The sequence below is a fragment of the Notechis scutatus genome, chromosome 1, assembly GCF_049901735.1.
Source record: "Notechis scutatus isolate UNSWTSFEM ecotype Mainland chromosome 1, rNotScu1.2, whole genome shotgun sequence".
NCBI classification, from domain to species: domain Eukaryota; kingdom Metazoa; phylum Chordata; class Lepidosauria; order Squamata; family Elapidae; genus Notechis; species Notechis scutatus.
In genome coordinates this window covers 257,719,537-257,740,831 of record NC_142009.1, presented here as the reverse complement: position 1 = coordinate 257,740,831, position 21,295 = coordinate 257,719,537, and the positions used below count along the sequence as shown (strand labels likewise).

Sequence of the window (21,295 nt, the reverse complement as noted above, 5' to 3'; positions counted from 1 at the left end):
GAAAAAGAAAGCCTGGACCAAGAGTAAGCACGGGGCCTCCGCCAGTACTAGGCTCACCTTAGTTCTTGCTGAAACCTGCCCTCATCATTCCACTTTGTCCAATTCTGCCACACACACACCCTTGCTGCCCGCTCCCCAACTGGAGCCAGCAAGCTCTCTTTGGCAGATCAGAATATGCCACATTGCTGTGCTTGCTCCATGTACCTTCTGTCTGCACCTATCCCCAACTCCTGGATCATGGGCCAGTAGCAGGAAAAAATAAGACAGTGGGTTGTGCATGGCAGGGGGCAGAAGGTTCTGTGGTGGAGTGGAGGGCAGCCAGAAGGTCAGAGATGGAGCTGATAGATGTATGGGTGGATTTGAAGTTGGTGTGAATAGACAGCCAAGTGTACGAATTTTAATCACAGGAATGTGGGGTACTGTAAAGGCTGGAACTTTTAAGACCGGTCATAACTACCGGTTCACTACTGTTGTCAGTTCAAATAGTGGCTGAACAAATGATTTTTAAGTGAGGACTACCCATATTCAGTTAGAATGATTTCTCAGGCTTTATGTGTAACTTACTGTGTAAATAGTCCTCAACTTACAACGGTTTATTTAATGATCATTCAAAGTTGGTCAATGGCGCTGAAAAAAGTGACTTATGACCATTTTTCCGCCAGCTTTGTCTCGGCCAGATATGATCAACCTTCATCTGGATCTTACTCAGAATGGCTGGAATGAATTTCTAATGAACAGCAGAACAATTTTTTGCTTCACACACACTCCTATTTTTAGATAAAGCTGGGATTTGACTTGGCTAATACTAGTTCTAGGCTGACACTTAAAAAAACAGTAACAAATGTAAAGCTGAAACAAGTTCTTATGTGTTTGTTCCATAACATTACTTTCCTTTTTTCTTATTTTTTGTAAATAAATTTTTACACTATATTTAATTGTTGTATAGTAGTTCAAACATATTTTGGTTGCCATTGTTCCATTATTAATATATATTTGCTTTTGTTAACTTTCATTCTGACTCTGAAATTTAAATGTAAATTCTAAAATTTAAAACCCCCTTGTTGATATATGTATTAGTGTTTCTATTCCATTAGAAATAATAATATAATATTGTTGTGTCTTCATTTTAAAAGTGTTTTAAAATTAAAAGCACTCTCTCTTTCTAGGCAAGGGCATTTATCTGTGGTCATATTATTGTTAAAATGTGGAGCGGATCCAACTCTTATTGATGGAGAAGGATACAGCAGCCTGCATTTAGCTGTGCTTTTTCAACACATGCCTATCATAGCTTACCTCATATCAAAGGGTCAGGTATGTTGCTTTATGCAGTGATGTAATTAATCATGTAGCAGGCATTAATACTTATGTGCTAATACTTGGACTTCCATGAACATTACATTTTATAAACTGCACAGGTACAAATATTTCTCACATATTTAGTTACTTGGGAATTTCCACTCCAAATGGCTGTTATTAGCATACACCAAAAATAAGAATTAAAAGAAACAGAACAAACAGTGTCAGCAGTACAGGTAGTACTTGACTTACATCCATTAGAGCCGAACATTTCCATTGCTAAGCCAGACAGTTGAATTTTGCTCCATTTTACGACCTTTGTTGCCACCGTTGTTAAGTGGATCGTTGCAGTTTTTAAATTAGCAACATGGTTGTTAAGCAAATCTGACTTACCCATTGACTTTGCTTGTCAGAAGTTCGCAAAATCACATGATCTCATGACCCTGGGATACTACAATAGTCATAAATACATTATAGTTGCTAAGCATCTGGATTTTGATCATGTGACTATGGGGATGCTGCAGCTGTTGTTAAGTATGAAAAACTGTCATAAGTCACTTTTCAATGTCATTGTAATTTCAAACAGTCACTAAACAAATGGTTGTAAGTCGGAGACTACTTGTAAAGATACCTTTGAGCAAGAGCAGATCCTAAACTTAATATCTCCAATACCTTCAGAATCAGGTGTTTACTTCTATTCAGAGGTGCACCAAAAAAGTGGTGATCTGAATATTCAGGGAGAAGCTGTTCCACAGGAGGAATGCTAGCATTTAGAAATCTCTCCTGTGAACTCACTGAACTCCTTAGGGCAGCCATCCCCAATCTTTTTGGCACCATAGACCCAGGGATGGGGACTATGGTTTCTCTTGCTTGCCCACTACTCACCTCCAGCTGTGCATCCTGGTTCCTAACATACACACAATACCAGTCAGTGGCCCGGGGATTGGGGACCCCTGCCTTAGGGGACAGACTGCTCAGGAGGATCTCTGTCAAAGATCTTATAGGCAGATTCAAATTGGGATATTGGGATGTCAGTATTGTAATACTGAAAAATATTTTTACAAGTTGACTGTTTAAAATGTTGCAAAAGTTCTACGTTATGGTCGTGGAGGTCTATGGCAGTGGTCCCCAACCTTTTTGTACCAGGGACCAGTTTCAAGCACAAACACTTTTTCAAGGACCGGGGGAGGAAGAAGAATTCAGTTTGGTGGTTTGACTTTTGCAGACGTTTCATTACCTGACTAGGTAACATCTGATGTTGTTACCTAGTCGGGTAATAAAATGTCTGCCAGCAAACCACCAAGTTCAGAGAGCGCCTCGGCCCTGCCTCCCTCAGCCCCATCCCTCAGGTGTCTCCCTCCCTCCCTCAGGTGTCTGCCTCGTTCCTCTCTCAGTCGCTCTCTCGCTGCTCCACCAGCCCAGGAAGAAACTGCTTCAAAGAGCGGGGGTGGCTTTTCCTGTCGCCGCAGCTCCTCCGAAGCGCCTGTTTACCCCACCCGCCCGCCCGCCCGCGTTCAATCCACAGTGCTCCGTTCTGCCTGCCTGCCTGCCTTCTTCGTTTCGGAGCAGCTTCGGCTGATAAAAAGAGGCGAATAGTTATTATTCTCAGCCGAAGCTGCTCCCAAACAACCAAACAGGCAGGCAGGCAGAACGGGGCACTGAATTGAACCGCGCGCGGGCGGGCGGGGTGGGGGTGAACGGGCGCTTCGGAGGAGCTGCGGCGACAGGAAAAGCCACCCCCCCCCGGCTTCTTTGAAGCAGTTTCTTCCTGGGCTGGTGGAGCAGCGAGAGAGCGACAGAGAGGAACAAGGCGGGAGGAAACCGAAGCCGCTGAGCCAGAGAGCAGGACAGGCTTTGGTTGCTTCCTCCCTCCCCTTCTCTCATTTGTGTCCTTGATCCCCGATCCCAGCAGCATTCACCGAAGGCGAAGAAAGCCGCCATTTTTTTAAAAAAAAATTTCTTTGCGGCCCGGTACAGAGTGTTCCACGGACCGGTACCGGTCCGCGGCCCAGTGGTTGAGGACCCCTGATCTATGGGACCATATTAAAATAAACTGCAAGGCACCTGAGCCATATGAAAGTACTACTAAATTATGGATTAGTCATGAAACCCAGAACATTAATTGAATTCATTGCATTTGCAACCGTTTGTGGCTTCGGTTGCTGGTTCATTCCATTTCCTGAAATGTTAATATTTTCTCATATTTAGAGTGTAAATACTACTGACCACAATGGATATACCCCTCTTATGCTGTCAGCCCACAAAGTAATTGGGTGAGTAATGATTGCTACTGCTCAATTCAGTGAGAATTTCTAAGGTAAGAATATGCAAAAGTTTGCTGTACTTTCAGGAAAGCAAAACAAGTTACATTGTTTGTTACCAAAACAGTTGTTCTCAGCTGAGAAATCCCTGAAACAAAAGTATTATAAAATACATAACAGGGCTACAATAGTATGACCTAGAGGAAAGCATTTATCAAAATTATTCCATGCTAATTTCTGTATTGCAAAGGAAATAATTTTGATTTCTTCTTATTTTTTTCTTGTTTAGTGTTCATATTTTTGGATGAAATTTAAAGTTTTGGAAACATCTTTGTAGGATAAAGTTTACAATGTAGAAAAATTTACTTTATTGCATCCTAGAATATTACAATATTAGACTACTTTATTGAACTATTTGCTAAGGACTCTAGTGATTTTATATATGCTTTGCTTCCATCAAATATTTTGTTTACCCCATACCGCAATCAGCCTTTAACTCCACAGTCACACAACACCATCTGTAATTCAAGCCTATTTATATCATCATACCCTTCTCCATAATCTATAAATGTAAACTGTACTAACTTTCTTATATTCATATATTCTCAATAACCAGCTGCAGAGCAAAATCTGGCCTGCTTTCTTCCTGGCAGGATTGCATTTTCCAGGTTGTATTCATTATCACCTCTTGTACCTTTGCATTCAGAATTCTGTCAAATATCTTCCTTGGTACACTTAACTAATCCCTGTAAGTAACTCTGCATTTATTATTGCCTTTTTTCCGTTCCTTTTCATTATGAACAATAACAACATTTTCCCAGTTATTAGAGACAGATACAATCTTATGCATGTTAAACAAGTTGTAAATTATTCCACAAACAAACCACACCTATATTTTAACATTTCTTCAATTACTGTTTACATCTGTAGCCTTACCATTATTCAGCATTCTCAGAACATTTATTGTTTCATTTCCTTCATGGATACTAGCATGCATGGTATTTATTTCAGTTCTGCTCTTTCACAGATTGCTGTTATTGCTGTATGAATTTCAAACGTTTCTCCCAACATCTCATTTTAGTTTCATTCCAAATAATTTTAGCCCTTTTATTTTTAATTCCATTCATGCTACTGAAGGACTTCACTCTTTTCATCCACTTATAACACACATTTTTTAAATTTCCGTCAACATTGCTCTGCATTTTCCATGCCTATTTCAATCTTACCCATTCCTTATTCTCTTACACCACATTCTTTTAACTTTCTTTTCCTTCTTATACAAATTCTTCATCTCCTTGTTTTGCAACATTCATTCTTTAATATCCATTTTCTTATTCATAACCCATTACATTTTTATAGCTCTTGCAACATATTAATATGCAATTATTACTCTCGTGTTTTATCTTAAGTATCAGTATGGCAGGTTTGCTGTTACAGTAAATTATCCAAATATCTTATTAAAAGGTGTAGTATCTTTGCTTTTCTAACTTGTACATTTTTATTTTCATGAAGGCGGGAACCTACTCAATTTCTAGTAAAGTTTAATCCATCTGTCAATGCTGTAGACAATATAGAAAAGAACACTGCTTTGCATTGGGCTGTTATAGCAGGAAATGTTAATGCAATAGATGTATTGCTAGATGCTGGATCCAGTCTGGATATCAAAAATGTCAAGGTATTCTATTTTCATTATTAAATGGGTATCAGAATTTTAGGTAACAGCAAAAGGGTTATTGTTGGGTGGAAAATAGGAGGAAGGAGTGTTGTGTGTGTGTTCAGAACTTTAGTTTTCATTGCCATGTATTTTGAAAGTCTACAGCAATGGCCCCCAACCTTTTGGATATCAGGCACTGGTTCTGTGGAGAAAGATTTTTCCAGGACAGGAGGGGCATGCTGCCTGCATCCTGCCGGTGGATCTTCACTTCTTTGCATGGCCCAATTTCTAGCATGGCACAGACCGGTGCTGGTCCACAGACTTGGGGTTGGAGACCCCTGGTCTACAGAGTAGTCTGGCTGCCAGCAGTTACTAGTTCTCTTAGTTCATGCTAAAATAGCATTTTTAAATTGTTTAATTAAATTGGGATAGTTTCTAAGAACTTCAGAATAAATATGCTTAAAAATATAGTTTGTACTGCTGTTGATCTTTAATTTCTAGACTATACAATCTAATTTTAACTTGGGAAGCTGTGATTGCATGTGAAAGGTGATTATGTTATAATAGCTCATCATTTTGTCATTATTTGAATATCAGCATTTTATTTATGAATATTCTTCCTACTGCAGATTTTAAACATTGCTGTAGGTTTCTCATTGTGAAATATACTTTATATGTAACATTATTGTGCTTGTTCAAGTTTCATAGTAATAAGGTAGGATTTTAAAATGAAGTAGCCCAAAGATACGTTTTCTATTTCATGCTGTTTTTTAAAATAATGTTGTTTTTGCCTAAGGGACAAAGACCGCTTGACCTTGCTCTTCAAACTAAAAATCGCATAATTATTCAGATACTTAATGAAGAAGAAAAAATTAGAATTAGAAGAACATCAGTGTTTTTGAGGTTTCTGGAAAGAAATGAGGTATCGTAACTGAAATAATGAAATGGCATTTTCAAGACAAGAATTGATGCTGAATATATTATTGACCATAATAAGTTTTATTACAACCAAAAAAGATATTTCAAATAGAAATGGTAGCAATTCACAACAAAATAGCTTTGGAATCTCCCAGTAGAGTCACCATCAAAGAATAAGTGGCAGATATAAATGAGAAAAGCAAAGAATAAAGTCAGATGAGGAGAAGGGTTTGTGTGGAGTGCAAGGAATTGATAGCCATTATATTCAAAATTTCTATGGAAATGTTTTATTTAATTCCTTTGAAGCAGCAACTTCACTCATTCCCTTTCGGTAGTAACAAAGAAAAAATAGGAAATTCATCTTTAACTCTTATTGATTTTGCTGCAAAACCAGCCTGCTCTGTTTCTATTTACATTATATGAAATACTATTCAGTTGGTGCTTTTGCCTGTTCCTTTTTTATTTCCAGATGTTTTTTAAATATGTACATATGTTTCAAATAGATAGGGAGTGTTTTAAGGTATTTAGGGGATAGATCAAGGAGATAACAAAATAATTTAACAAGCTTAGTTACATACATTTGTTAAATATTTGTAGGTCCTAAGAAATTGATTAAATTATATTTTGCATGTTTTTAAAACTTTAATAATAATTGATTTATTGTGATATTGTCAATGCTGATGGTGTTCAAGCAGTGCTCCACATGCAATCCCAAAACATCTGGAGCAACACTTAAATACTGCCGCTTTGACAAAATCACCATCAGTCAATTGCAAAGACAGCTTTATTTGGAACAGCTTACATACTGTGCCCATACCATCAAACAACACGTTCCTATTCCAGTTCCTAGGAAGGAGTCGATAGCCAAATCCAGTCTAAACATCTGGCTGACTGTGTGACTAATAGTAATCGTAATAATATGAAAGAGGACAGCAGGTTAGTTCTGAGACAGAGCCAAAGTGAAATATCACATTTAGCAGAAGAAATTTATATATGAGGCTACGTAAATTTGAGAGATCTGAGGGTTTTCCTCCCCTCTTCCACGTACTTTATTTTTGCTCAGTCTTTCTCATTTTGTATAATGAAGTTTTTTAAAATTTGTTTTATTTAGTTCTTGCTATTGTTTGGTTCATCATTGCTATTGATATGGACAGTAGGATATGTAGCAACCTTAAATTCTGACTCATGGCTGTTGAAAGGAAGCTTGCTGGTGTTCATATTGGTTACTCTGTCTTTCTTTGCAAGGTAGGCATATCTAGTTTTCTTACTTTTATTTATGTAGTATGTAGTACAATATATTCTTTTCTTGGTTCCTGGAGATGAAATCAACAGGGAAGGATAGAATTCATTCTACTTTTAGCTTGAAAACTGAGAAAACTTTACATTTTGTTCCTGTCCCATGGAGGAAACACCTTCCCTTTAGTCTTGTATATTGCCGCCTCAGGGAAGCAGTAGTTCCCTCCACACAAAAGCATCTCCTTGGCAGCCATATACCAGTTAATCAGCACGCCAGCAGGAAGCCACCTTCAGGAGAGCCACAAACTAAACTAGGAGAATGACCTAGGAAATGGAGGAGACATTGACTGAAGAACCTGAGGAGACAGAACATGGAAGAGGCAAATGACAGTGCCATGTTTGAACCTTCATGCAACACTGAACTGAAAACCTGTCAAAATTCCACCTCCCCGCCTTGACAGAGTGGACACCTTAGGGTCTCAACTATATAGAACTTCCAGAAGCTCTAGACAAAATACACAAGAAGACAAGCAAGGAGAGAGAATGGCCACCTGAAAGAGCAGAAACCTAATAGTTCATTTTCCTTAAACAGGAAAGCAGACAAGATGTGTTTCGCATCCTGCATTTACTGGATGGTCTGAGAATGCATTGCCTTCTCACACCTAGCAAAATGCTGACTTCTCCCTATGTCACAACGCATTCTGCAAGAGGGGTTGACTGACATCATCCTTACTGAAGAAAATATACTATTAATAGAAATTTGTTGGGCAAATTCTTCTATAATACATTAAAAAAACGGTTGATTTTGCAAATGCAGATTTTTGCACTGCATTGTGCCACCAAAAGTGCTATATAACCTTTGACACTAACCCCACTCTGTTCAGTGAGTATGGATGTCCATGAGGGAAAGTGGAGATAAATGGTATTGTCAGCTAAGTGTTGCCACATAATCTTCATTTACTTTTCAATTTTGTATGTTGCTGTATTCACAAAAAAGACTGACAGCATCGTGCAGAAACTTATACAGCATTTGCAATTTACCTCATTGGTATCATGCACAGTATGAGCAACAACATTTTAATGTCCTTACAATTTCTGCCAGATGCTTGTGGTTTATAAATTTGTTTCTTATCTGTTTCATCTCTGGTAAGCAAGAACAATAGCTAAGACTTAAAATAATATATTTTCTGGTCAACAGAAGATGCTTAAGAGAGAAAGAAAATTAAGACCGTAGCCTCAAGAGTATGAAAAATGTATGAAATCCCTATTTTAGATTTTGTAATTATGAAATTATTTCTTTCATATTGGATAAATATATTACGATAGTGACCAGACATGTCTTTTTAGAGTGCATGCACCCATTGTAGTTCCAGAAAATCCTGCAGGCAAATAAATCTGGGTTTATGTATTCTCTCTCCTTCACGTTCTACTTTCGTTTGATTACAAACGAAGAAGGTTTTTGAATTTATGTAAACATAGGGTTTTTTTCCTCTAAATTCTTACATGCAATATAGCTATTGCAGAAATATGTTTGGATAAAAAAACTTAATTCATCAGAGAAGTTCATGAACTGAACATTTGTAAATATTACTTGGCATGTTTGTGTCTAATAGTGCGTAAATGTAGACCAGCAACTCTTTCTCAGCTTAACCTACTTCACAGCATTTTTCTTGTCGGTCTAAAATTAGGTAATATCTTATATATGCCAAAGATAAGTGGATATAAATGTACTAAATAAATTAAATACTTTTAAATGTTCCATTTAGGTTGTTCATAGGATTCAACACAATAAAATATTTCCCAGTAGCATTTTTGATTAGTTCCATCTTTTGGATATCATGGACCTGTTTCATCTCATTCCTGCCTAATATCCTTTGTTAAAACAATAGTACAGAATAGATAATTTCTTTAAACTGTGTGTGTGTGTGTGTGTGTGTGTGTGTGTTGATTGTTATAAGGAAAATCACTGGAAATAAATTGTAATATTATACAGTAAGAAAACATTTAACATATTTGCTAAGAAAAAAATGAGTTGCTGCTAAAAAAAATTATTATTAACGGCCAATGATCTGGATAAACTAAAAAGAAGTATAAAATGGGATGTCTGTCTGACGTTCCCAATTGGTTGTTAGTAGTGTCTTGATTATTCTTTTCCCATGCTGCCTCTGCCACCTTTTCCATTAATGTTATCCTGCCCTACACGTCATTTCCCCATCCTAAACTTTTCCCTTTGCCACTGTGCAGCTTTTGTTGCATTTCCTTCCTCTTCTATAATATGTGATAGTGTACCTTCTGTACTATACATTTTTGGGCTCTTTATCCGATTCAGTTTTTAGAAATCATGTTTAATAATAAAAATAGAATAAAATAAAAATCATAATTGTTTTAAAATGCATTTAATCTGTTCTGTTAAACAGCATTTTATTATTAATTACCATCTCCAAAGATAATTTTTCTTTTAGTATGCTTTTTAATGAGACCTTTATAATAGTTTTTTATGAATTAATTCATGAGAAATATTTGGGCATATTCCAACTGCCAAAGGGACATAAATCTACTTCGCTCTTGAGAGAGAGATCTGGTAATTTTTCAGTCATGGCTTCTGCTTTATGACTTTTAAACATCCTTTCACAAAATTACATTTATTTTGTTGTTTGATTTTCACCCAGCTGACTAAGCTATCAATTATAATAATGTTATGTATCTTCTGAAAAATCAGTTGAATCATACTATATAAAGAACTAAAGGGGTTCTGAAGAAATAGGTACCTTTTAAATAACACATTTTCTTCAGACTTTTTTTAATGTCACATATTAAATATAATCCAAGATTTGTTTTCCTGTGGCTGAACAATTAATGTCTCAGACTAAGACAGGGGTGTCCAAAGCTGGCTGAGGAATTCTGGGAGTTGAAGTCCACAAGTCTTAAAGTTGCCAAGGTTGGACACCCCTGGACTAAGATATTGTAGTCATACATCAGCTGTGGATTTGATAGATCCTCCCAAGGGCCTCTTCATTACAAGAGCCTGAAATTGCACACAAATGCTTGACACACAGTTCATTTTCTTGCATAATCATATTTCCCCCCCTCTTCCACGGAAAACCAGGGTTGCTTTTCCAATTTTCATAATATGAGAGTCTGTAAAAAAAATCTATCAAAACCAAAAGTCATTTGGCAATTCTAAGACAATCTCATGATGGGTGACAAAACTTTTGTCTATTATCTATTGGTGCCTTATTGCACTATTCCTAAATTTTGAGATACTTTATCTGCTTTGCTTATGCACACCACCCTGGCTTAAGTCAGATTGCTTCTTTTCTTTTATGAAATGAGTGGCGAAATGTGCTAAATGTGGTTCTTATAAATTTAAAAGCTTTTTAAAGCATGCATTAGAATCTGTTTATTGCTTTTTACTGCCATGGTGTTATTGCTATTTAACATTGAAGTATAGCTTGGAGGGCTGTTTATGTACTCTGATATGTGAATTATGGAAATAGAGTCCTTAACTGGAGGCCACATTTTCCAGATATAACTTCACAGCTTCCTTTCTTTTTTGGCATGGTGGGCGTTATCTATTATTTTTACAAAACCTTCCGAACTGATCCTGGGTTCATTACAAATACAGAAGAAGAGATTAAAAAGGTATTTTCACACGTTCAATCGTTCTTTTCAAGTAATTACAATATAGCAATTAATAATAAAAAGCAATATTTCTCAGCAAATTTGAACATGTTTTTCTCAAAATCCACCTAGTATTGCCAATGAGACAAATTTGGAAAAGTGTTACAGGCAGTCCTCAACTTACAGCCACAATTGAGCCCAAAATTTCTGGTGTTAAATGAAAGATTTGTTAAGTGAGTTTTGCCCCATTTTGCAACCTTTCTTGCTTAAGTCAATCACTGCAATTGATAAATTAGTAACCCAGTTATTAAGTGGGTAAGGATTCCCCATTGACTTTGTTGTGAGAAGGTTGCAAAAAGTGATCACATGACTTCGGGGCACTGCAACCGTCATAAATATGAGTCAGTTGCAAAGCATCTGAATTTTGATCACATGATCATGGAAAAGCTTACAAAGATCATAACTCTGAAAAATGGTCATAAGCAGGGGTGGGATTCAGTTTTTTTAACAACCAGTTCTGTGGGTGTGGCTTAGTTGGTGGGTGTGGCTTGGTGGTCATGTGACTGGGTGGGCGTGGCCAACTCGACATCACTTATGTCAAGGGGTGCTTCTTGCCTGGCCTCATGACAGTGGGGATGCTGCAACAGTCATAAGTGTGAAAAATGGTCATAAGTCATTTTTTTCAGTGCCATTGTAACTTTGAGTGGTCACTAAATGAACTGTTGTAAGTCAAGGATTACCTGTACAAAAATACAAAAAGCTTCTTTGCTTGCAAAAAGCTGCCCTAAATACCAATCATTAGATTAAAAATACCTGCAAGCCAGAGTTACAAATCAGGCAGGGTGCCAGACTACCTTGAGGAATGAAAATAGTTAAAATGCAATGATAACTATCAGCAGCCAACTCTTGCTCATAAAGTGAAACCCTTTAGCAGAGAGGTTATTTAAGCTCTCCAGGAAAAGCACACCCAGGAAAAGCAATCCTTAGATCCATTTGCACCACTTAAAGTTGGTCTCACTCACCTCACAATATCCTAAGGAAATCATCCAGATTTAAGGAAAGGTCACATGCCCCCAGAAAGGCAATAAAAAAAATCAGTGCCAAGCTTCCATCCTGCCTCTTGGAAGTATACCCCAAAAGGACAGTGCCAGATAGTACAAAAGCAGTGAGGAAGACCCCCTCCCCAGACAGAAAAAGAAACCATGAGGCAGGAAAAAATTCAAACACAATACAAAATAATTAAATCACAACAGTAGCTGTTCCTTGTTGAAGCTGTGTACTGTAAAGGAAGCCTTAAAATAGTCTTAGTTTTTGCTTGTACAGGTAGTCCTCAGTTAATGAGAAATATTGGGACTGGAATTTCTATCACTACACAACACAGTCATAAAACACAATATAGATGATCATTCTACTTAGCAGTGGCAATTCTGACTCTTTCAGTTGCCGCTGTTAAGTGAATCCCATTAAGCGTGACATCATATGATTGCCATTTGCAACCCCGTGCTAGCCTCCTCATTGACTTTGCTCGTCAATGAAGGTTGCAAATGGTGATTGTGTGACTGCTGTATAGTGCAGTGTTGTAATTATGAGCCAGTTACTGAGTGCCTGCATGGTGCAATGACCAGAATTTCCAAGATAGGTCAGGACAAATCTTCAATACTCAAGGACTAGCTAAGAGAAGGTTAGAGTTTTGTTTGAGTTTTCTCCTTTTCCTTTTATTACCATTATCATGAGACACACCACACCACACCCAGGCCTATACGCAGTTCTAATTCTGGCCACACCTAACCCATTATCCCTAAATGCTATTAACCCTATAACATGTCTACATCCCTACTCTATTCTGACCTTCACTAACTGGTCCCCACCTGGTGCCACCTTTACCATGTTTTAACCTAAGGCTTAATTACCACCTATATGTGTCCCAACCCCCTTAATGATACATGAAAAGAGCCAGCAGCCCCGCAGTTGTTTCAGAATCCATCCTGCAGCCCCGCAGTTGCTTCAGAATCCATCCTCAGCTCTGCTGAGTCATTCCAAAGCCATCAGCCAGCACACAAGCAGAAATACAGATCCGGCAGCAGCAGAGATAAGGTGACATGGCCAGCTGGCTTGCTGCGAGGCATATTCGGAGCTCGGAGCCCAACAATAAGTACTATTTGTTCAGTTCAGTATTATTAAGCGAGAACTACCTGGTTTGAGTTTCTGAAGTCATGTTGATGGAATAAGTTCCAGTGACAAAAATGATAAAATTGTGACTGAGTGACAAAATAGTAATAACATGTTTTTGTGACTGGAAAGATCTGAAAGATCTGAATCTTTATTGACATCAATCTTTCAAATGTTCCTGAATCTATGAATGTGAAAACAAAATTAGGACAAGATAGTAGTTAGGAACTAGGTTGAAATATACCTTGAATGGCTCAGAGTGAGCCATTTTGTCCTTTCTTCTTTGTCCTCCAAGAAATTACAAAATTTGTACAAAATTATACAAGTGTCAATTTTGGGACTGCAAGGAAGGAGGACACAATTTGTTTTGAGTTTTTTAATAGTAATAATATCATTCGATTCAGTATAGGTGTGAAGATAAAACACTCCTGAAGCGCAAATCCATCCATTCCTCCCGTACACAGAGAGTTTTCAGAAGGGAACAACAGGAAAGGGTTTTTTTCTCCTCTTCAGACACATCTTTTTCCCTTCCACCAAGATTGTTAATTTTATACCATATTTCCTGAGCAAAAAACATGCCCACAAATTACTTGATGGTTTGTGGGTGTGGGTGTTTGTCCTATACATAAATCATTACATTCATAAATTATATCGGAATCGTGCATGTCTGGTTAATGATTATTTACTTGCTGCATAGGCGAAATGGAATAGTGTAAGAGGAAAGGAAAATGATTTATATTTGAGGTTGGGTACTATAAATGTCATAATCACCCCTCTGCTGAAAAATATTATAAACAGCCTAGTATTTCTAGTAGTCCCCACATAGCTGGAGAGTACTAACTTAGGAAATGATTTTTTAAAAAATGAATTATGTATATTTATTAAGATAATGTTATTTAATATAACTTTTGTGAGTCCTCTTCTGCCTTTCCAGTTCCCTAAAGTGGAAAATATCTTGCATGTAAAGCTGTTTGTATGTTTTCATATTAAAAAAGCTATTTTCAGTTAGAGTATTATTTATGGCTTGAAGTGGACAACAGTCTCAATCCCGTTTTAACTGTCATCAACTCCCTGCAATTGTTGTGTTACAGAAATACATTAAGTCTGTTAAGAGTTCGCAAGTCTTAAGTTATGATACCCTGAAGCACCGAGATATAAACATGTTTGCAAAACCTAATCTGTCTTTCAGAATATTATTAACCTTGGAGAATCTGGCTGTTTGGACTTCAGAACATTCTGCACATCATGCCTTGTAAGTTGAGCAGTAATGTCTTAAAATAATTTGATTTTTAAGGCTTTTTTTTAAGGTAGTAGAGAGGAGTCTTTTTTCAAGTTACTTTTTTGCATTATCACACTTTGGCTTAAACATGAGTATAGTGTATTATAATATCAAAACAGAATATAAAAAATATCTGGTCTGGCACCCTATTAGTAGCCCGTCATATGTTTACAGGAAAGATGTTTACAGAATAGTTATTTCTGGAGAATCTAATTTCATGCTTGCCATTCCTTAGAGAATGTGCATTTATATTTTGCTCAGGACTAACATCTAACTATTACCTATATTTTAGAACTCACTTTGGGAACTTTTTTCTCTGTGAACAGGAGTAAAATTTTAAAAGGAACATGAGCAGCAGTGGAACACCAGTACTGAAAAGATTTCTGCTTGTTAGGACTGCTCACTTGAATTTATTCATTTTGTTTTTAAAAAATCTACTGGTGGGTGTATGATATGAAATTGCCCTTAGTGAGCATAGGAGGTTGCTAAGTCATAAACCAGGGTTGTCCAACCATGGCAATTTTAAGACTTGTGGACTTCAACTCCCAGAGTTCCTCAGCCAGCTTTGTTGGCTGAGGAACTCTGGGAGTTGAAGTCCACAAGTCTTAAAGTTGCCAAGGTTGGACACCCCTGTCATAAACAGTCAAGTCAGTTTCAATAATGAAGACTGAGTGTAATACGCTGTCCTTCCTGCTGTGGTTCTTGCAAGCATAATGCACTGTTTTTAAGACCAGTCCTACCATATTTCAAGTATCAGCAATTGATGAAAACAGGATCAGTATCCAAAGAGCCCTTCAAGTCACCTTAAATGCTGAAAAAAATGGGGAAGCGTGTTCCATAATTCAAGCGTAGTCCTTGTTGCCTTCCTGTATGTTTATCTAGATTCAGCATTTCATACCCTTGTTGATGGTCATTCTAATTCATAGCAGTCTGTAAAATATATCCATTCATCAAAACACTTTTTCCCATTATGGAATGTCACTGTACTTAAAATTAAAGTACAACCACATTCCATAATATGAATAAAAGTTATGTCAACAAAACATTTCTGACCCTGGCTAAATGTAATCAGATAATCTCAGAGCTATTGGAAGAAGCTTTCAGAATACGTGATCTGAATGGAAAGCTGCCCAACCACTGAGACATGAAATATGTATATGGGTGGAGGCCTTTCTGGATCCAAACAAGTTATTAAAGATGGGATTGTGGCTCTTATTGTTAGATTTAATATAAGCAGCTATGTTTCTAGGATGAACTTTAATTTATGATAAAGGTCTAATATTTGAAATGCAGGAGAACGTTTACTGATCACATTCAGTGAGGTATGCATAATCTGTTTTCTTTGTATTTTCTTACTCAGATTAAGAAACCTCTGAGATCTATGCATTGCCATACTTGCAATTCATGTGTAGCTAGATATGATCAACATTGTATTTGGATTGGACGATGCATAGGTGAGTTTATTTTAGCACAAGTAGGATTCCTTTCTTAGAAGTCTATGCCAGGAATATTTCTGAAGTCTTAAAAGGGCAGCCATTAATAGATCACATAGAAAAAGCTCTAGTGGTTGAGTGTTGTGTGAAGAGATGCTGAGGTGCTCAGTGTGACGATGTACAACATTAGATAGTGTGAGCAGAGTTAGTACATGATTAAAGTTTAAAAATAGTTCTGATTACACTTACTGAAGACAGACTTCCTTTGGAGTGTCACATGTGGGATTGCATTGCATGTTTTGGTTTTGTTATTTTTGTCGTAGTTTAGATGAGCTTTTAAATATAGGTAGTCAACTTACAGTAAATCACTTGGTGACCATGCAAAGTTGGAATGGCACTGGAAAAAAATACGGCACTGGAAATAAATGATGGTTGCAGTGCCCCGGGCCCATGTGATCATCTTTTCTGACCTTCTGACAAACAAAGTCAATGGGGAAGCCAGGTTCACTTTACAACCATGTTACCAGCTTAAAAACTGCAGTGATTCACTTAACAACTGTGGCAAAGAACGGTCATAAAATGGGCAAAATTCACTTAACAACCATCTCACTTAGCAACAGAAATTTTGGGCTTAATTATGGTCAGAACTCAAGGACTACCTCAGGGGTGGGATTCAACCGGTGTTACTACCGGTTCGGTGGCTACGTTTTGCGCTGCGTGCATGTGTAAACAAACCTTAAGCTGTGCCGCCTGGACAGCTGAAAAGCGTTGCGCGCGAGTGCACAGCGTTTGAAAAGCCACTTTTTTCCTGCTTTTTCAACCTCAGCTGTGCCGTGCAAAGCAGCTGAGACTGAAAAAGCAGGAAATAAAGGACAGGTAAGAGCCCAGGTGGGTAGGTAGGCCAAACAGCAGCAAACACAGAATCAGTTTGGAGTCTGCTGCTCTTCAGAGCTACCAGTTCTATAGAGCCGGGCAGAACCGGTAGCATCCCACCCCTGGACTACCTATATATTAGGACTGTCAAACTGGAGGCCCATGGGCCATGCCCATCCCAGCTCCGCAAAGGCAAAAAACATTGCGATACGTCACGATACAGCCTGCTATGCGATCGGTTTTGACACCCCTGCAATCCCATTTAATTCCTATTTACTTCTATTTACCAATAAATACCAAATCCTATTTAATTCCCTCTATACCCTGCCACCCCTCATGTACAGTATATTGGGAGAGTAGATACTCAGAAATACTCTATACCATTTTTAGATAGAATAATTACTCTATGAATTTTATATTAACAAATCTTTAACCATTCTCTTTGATCCAGGTGTAGGTAACCATGGCTATTTCATCCTGTTCCTCTTTTTCTTGAACTTGCTGAATATTTGGACCATATATGGAACTTTTATATGTATGTATTTCTGTTATTTCATTGTTTAGAGAGAAAATGTGATATGTTGATCTCTTCTAAGACTAATATGTAATCAGAGGACAATATTGTTCAACATTCTAAAATGTTAAAAAAAAACTAGTATCCTTTTGGAAAATATGAAGGGCTGGCAGCAAGAACTATGTATGCAATATACATTTCTGTTTAGAAATAGCAGGTTTGGGCCCAAGCGCATACATACGATTATATATATAAGACAAATGAATATTCAACTGCACCTTTTCATTAGGCTACATTGTGTATGTAGAATCTTATCTCTAGTGAACATGTTTTGCATTTCAGTAAATTTTGCTACAAATAGTTCTTTGATCCTATGATGGCTACTCATATTTATTATTAGAGTAAGCTAGTCTCCCTGGTAGCTAAATATATCAATGCACATGTAGTACTTATGGATAGTTATAAATAATCCATTTTGGAATGATATTATTGGTCAAAAAAGGATAGAAACTTTATAAATAAAAACACAGTTTACCATGGTCTTTTTTTTTTTTAAGTAATCCTTTATTTAAAGTTAAAATTGCTTCTCTTAGATTGGTCAGAATATTGTACAACAACATATCAGAAAGATGGAGCTTGGATGGCTTTCACACAGATCGTATCTTGTTCTCCTTGGGTGCTATATGTTTTCATGCTCATAATGTTTCACACTTCATGGGCAGCATTAAGTCTAATCCTTCAGATTTACCAGGTACACTCTTTATGTATATTTGTTTAAAATATTGCATTGAGTGTTATTCAGTAGCCTACAATGTATTGTTTTTAGTTAATGTTTCAGAATTGTCCATTTTGTGCATATGTATTCATGATGCCAATGAATTGATAACAATCAGGACTGCATCAGTAAATGAAGAGGTCAGAGAATAAGTTTTCTGTTTGCTATTTAGGATTTTACTAGGGATGTCTACACAGAATATTCTTTCTGGTCATTACAGCTACGTCCATTATATTTCTTAGTGTCTTTAGTTTTATTTGTACGTAAAACAAAATAGGCAGTAATATTCTTCCTTAATATATCAGTTTGACATAGTTTATCCACAGAGGGGAAAATTTCTTTTGTAGTTTAAAATATCCTCTTGCAATGATTGCTTATTCCTAATAGCATCATTTCTAGATTTAGGATTTTCCTGAAATAGGTAAATTAATATTTTATGGTTGAACTACCAGTTTGTTTCTAACGTGTGGGAAAGATTTACTCTTGAGAAGAGCATGTCCTCATGAAGGAGCTTCATTTATCTGTCTATCTTGTCATCAAACTTCCAAAAATGTGGTATTAAGACTTTATCCTGCCCCGAAGAGTAACTCTCAACTGAAAACTGTTCTGTTGGGCAGCTGTGTATACAGGTAGCCCTCAACTTACGATCACAATTGAGCCTAAAATGTATGTTGCTAAGTGAAACATTTGTTAAGTGAATTTGCCCCATTCTTGCCACAGTTATTAAATGAGCCACTACAGTTGTTAAGTTAATAACACAGTTGTTAAGCTTCCTCATTGACTTGGCTTGTTTGAAGGTCACAAAAGATGATCATGTGATCCTGGGACACTTACAACCATTATAAATATGAATCAGTTGCCAAGACTTTAAATTTTGCTCACATGATCATGGGTTGAAAGTGGTTGAAACAGTGGTTGAAAGTGTGAAAAACAGTCATAAGTCAGTGCTGTTGTAACTTTGAACGGTCACTAAATGAACTGTTGTAACTCGAGGACTACCTGTAGTTTTTCTATGCTAGATCTTCTGCAACCTCTGGGATTAGATGACTAGGAGCATTATGCAGCCTTCTTTATTTGTTCTGTGGCCAATAGAGGCTGGTACTTTGGCTATCCAAGGTATGCATCTGTCTGCTTGCTTTTAGTCAAGAAGTATATATTGAGGAAAGTTAGCTGTTAATATGGGTCACAATGTAAAACAATTATGCTGCTTTCTTTCTCTCCCCCCCTTTCATATATACTATTATAGAACATAAAACAGTACAGAAAGAGAAGTACAGTATGAACTTTCCTTGACAGAATAGAATTCTGTGTTGGGTTTTTTTTTGCTGCAGAATTTACATAGAACTAGACCAGTATTTTTCAACTTTAGGAACTTCAAGATGTGTGGACTTCAGTTCCCAGAATTCCCAGCTGGCTGAGTTGAGAAATATTAAAGTAGACCTATGCTACGTCTACTATTTACCGTTGCCAAGAATTCAGCCAGTATTTAATTACTTTCTTCCTTTCAAAAAGAAAAAGAAAAAGAATGTCGTTCTGCACAAAGGCAGCTCTCAAAATACTTTTATATGTGGGAGATCTTTTTTCATGCTGCTTGATATTTATTCCACCAATAGCTAATAGATAACAGTAGATAGTAACCACAGTGGTTTTTTTCTAAAAAAAAACCACCAAAGTTTAAAACAAAGCAAAACAAAACAAATGCATTAATTTTGCTACCAAGTCATTAATGATTTAATTGAATAATTTGTAATTGGGATAAAGAGAAGTAAATAATGCAAGGTTTATTCATACACACTTACACATGTCCATACACATAAACACATTTATTTATATATACATTTAAATATATGTGTCTGTGTGCCTTATGTTCATGCGTATGTGTAAATGAATATCAGGACATGAAAATACCTCAAAAGCCATATCAGCTTATTTTGGATTTTGAATTAGAACCTAGTTAGAGAACGTTCCTGTCCCAGTATAATTGCAGTGCATAATCACTAAAGGATAAATTGCATTATATAGTCTTTCAGATACAGACTTCAATTAATTTATATTTTTAACTTCTGTTAAAAGATTGATTTATTAGTGTCGTTCCTCTGTTTTTCATTTATCAGTGCATTTTCAACTGGAAAAACTATTATTTTTCTTTGTTTAAAAAGGAGAAACATTATATCATGTACTGTTGACATTTCGCTTGTCAATATATTATTTATATACAATATTAATTGGCATTCAGTTAGTTTTTTCCTTTTTAATTCTTTCATTTTCAGATTGGATTTCTCGGATTGACTTCACATGAAAGGGCTACTCTCCTGAAGCAGAGTAAATATTCCAAAAATCCTATTTCACTTAGGAAGACTCCATATAAGTAAGTCAATTTAGAAAGTATCACTATTCAATAACCATTTCTGCTTGAAGTAATCACAGTTGCTAAATTTGGCTTGCTTTAAAAATATAATTGCTTTAAAATATGCAACCACCACTACTAAATCTATTCCCCCCCAAAAAAAAAACAATAAAGAGCTGTTGTGTATCTTGCATATAAATAATAAAGTGCTCAGGGCAATTGTTTGTAGATTGCGTTTAAGATGTTCTGGGTATGCAGAGGGGAATGAAGCAACATCTCCACATAATTATCAAATTATTCACTAATAAAAAGATGATTGGGGTGCACACACTTCCTTCAAATGTAATTTGTGCATGGAACCCTAGTTATTCTCTTACATGTCACTCATGTTCCTCTGTTTTCAGCTAAAATTCAAATTTAGATAGTTTGGTTGGTAGAAAGAAGGGCAAGATAGTTACTCTCTACATATTCTCAGAGTATATCTTTAACAATGCAGGTAGTTGCTTTAGTTTGGCAAGATTGGCATGAGCCTCAGCGGTGCAGTGGTTAGAGTGCAGTACTGCAGGCTACTTCTGCTGACTGCCGGCTGCTCACGGTTGACTCAGCCTTCCATTCTTCCAAGGTTGGTAAAATGAGGACCTAGATTGTTGGGGGCAATATGCTGACTCTGTAAACCACTTAGAAAGGGCTGGAAAGCACTATGAAGCGGTATGTAAGTCTAAGTGCTATTGCTATTTCTATCTATAGGTAAGGAATAAAGGAAACTGCTTAGAAGTAACTCTGTAATGTTTCTTGGTTTTTGGAGCCTGACAAGGAATGATACCTGTCTTTCACAATTACCTGTAATTTAAAACCCATGTATAAAGTGAAACTCAGTTTGGCATTTTGAAGCAAACACTATATCTGTAATATACCTAGT

At 36.8% G+C, this 21,295-nt stretch overlaps 1 protein-coding gene across 1 annotated transcript in view; it reads left to right on the top strand.

The window, feature by feature from the left end:
• The window catches only part of ZDHHC13 (zDHHC palmitoyltransferase 13), a 31,149-nt gene that overhangs the window by 8,980 nt on the left and 874 nt on the right, over nucleotides 1-21,295 (top strand). Inside the window, exons 5-16 of the mRNA XM_087951121.1 lie at nucleotides 1,167-1,311; nucleotides 3,505-3,569; nucleotides 5,070-5,232; nucleotides 6,008-6,133; nucleotides 7,241-7,374; nucleotides 9,132-9,241; nucleotides 10,892-11,007; nucleotides 14,345-14,407; nucleotides 15,795-15,888; nucleotides 17,192-17,275; nucleotides 17,848-18,005; nucleotides 20,300-20,397. Of these exons, the coding sequence (XP_087807247.1) occupies nucleotides 1,167-1,311; nucleotides 3,505-3,569; nucleotides 5,070-5,232; nucleotides 6,008-6,133; nucleotides 7,241-7,374; nucleotides 9,132-9,241; nucleotides 10,892-11,007; nucleotides 14,345-14,407; nucleotides 15,795-15,888; nucleotides 17,192-17,275; nucleotides 17,848-18,005; nucleotides 20,300-20,397 (1,356 nt within the window). The remainder of the gene's footprint in view (nucleotides 1-1,166; nucleotides 1,312-3,504; nucleotides 3,570-5,069; nucleotides 5,233-6,007; nucleotides 6,134-7,240; nucleotides 7,375-9,131; nucleotides 9,242-10,891; nucleotides 11,008-14,344; nucleotides 14,408-15,794; nucleotides 15,889-17,191; nucleotides 17,276-17,847; nucleotides 18,006-20,299; nucleotides 20,398-21,295) is intronic.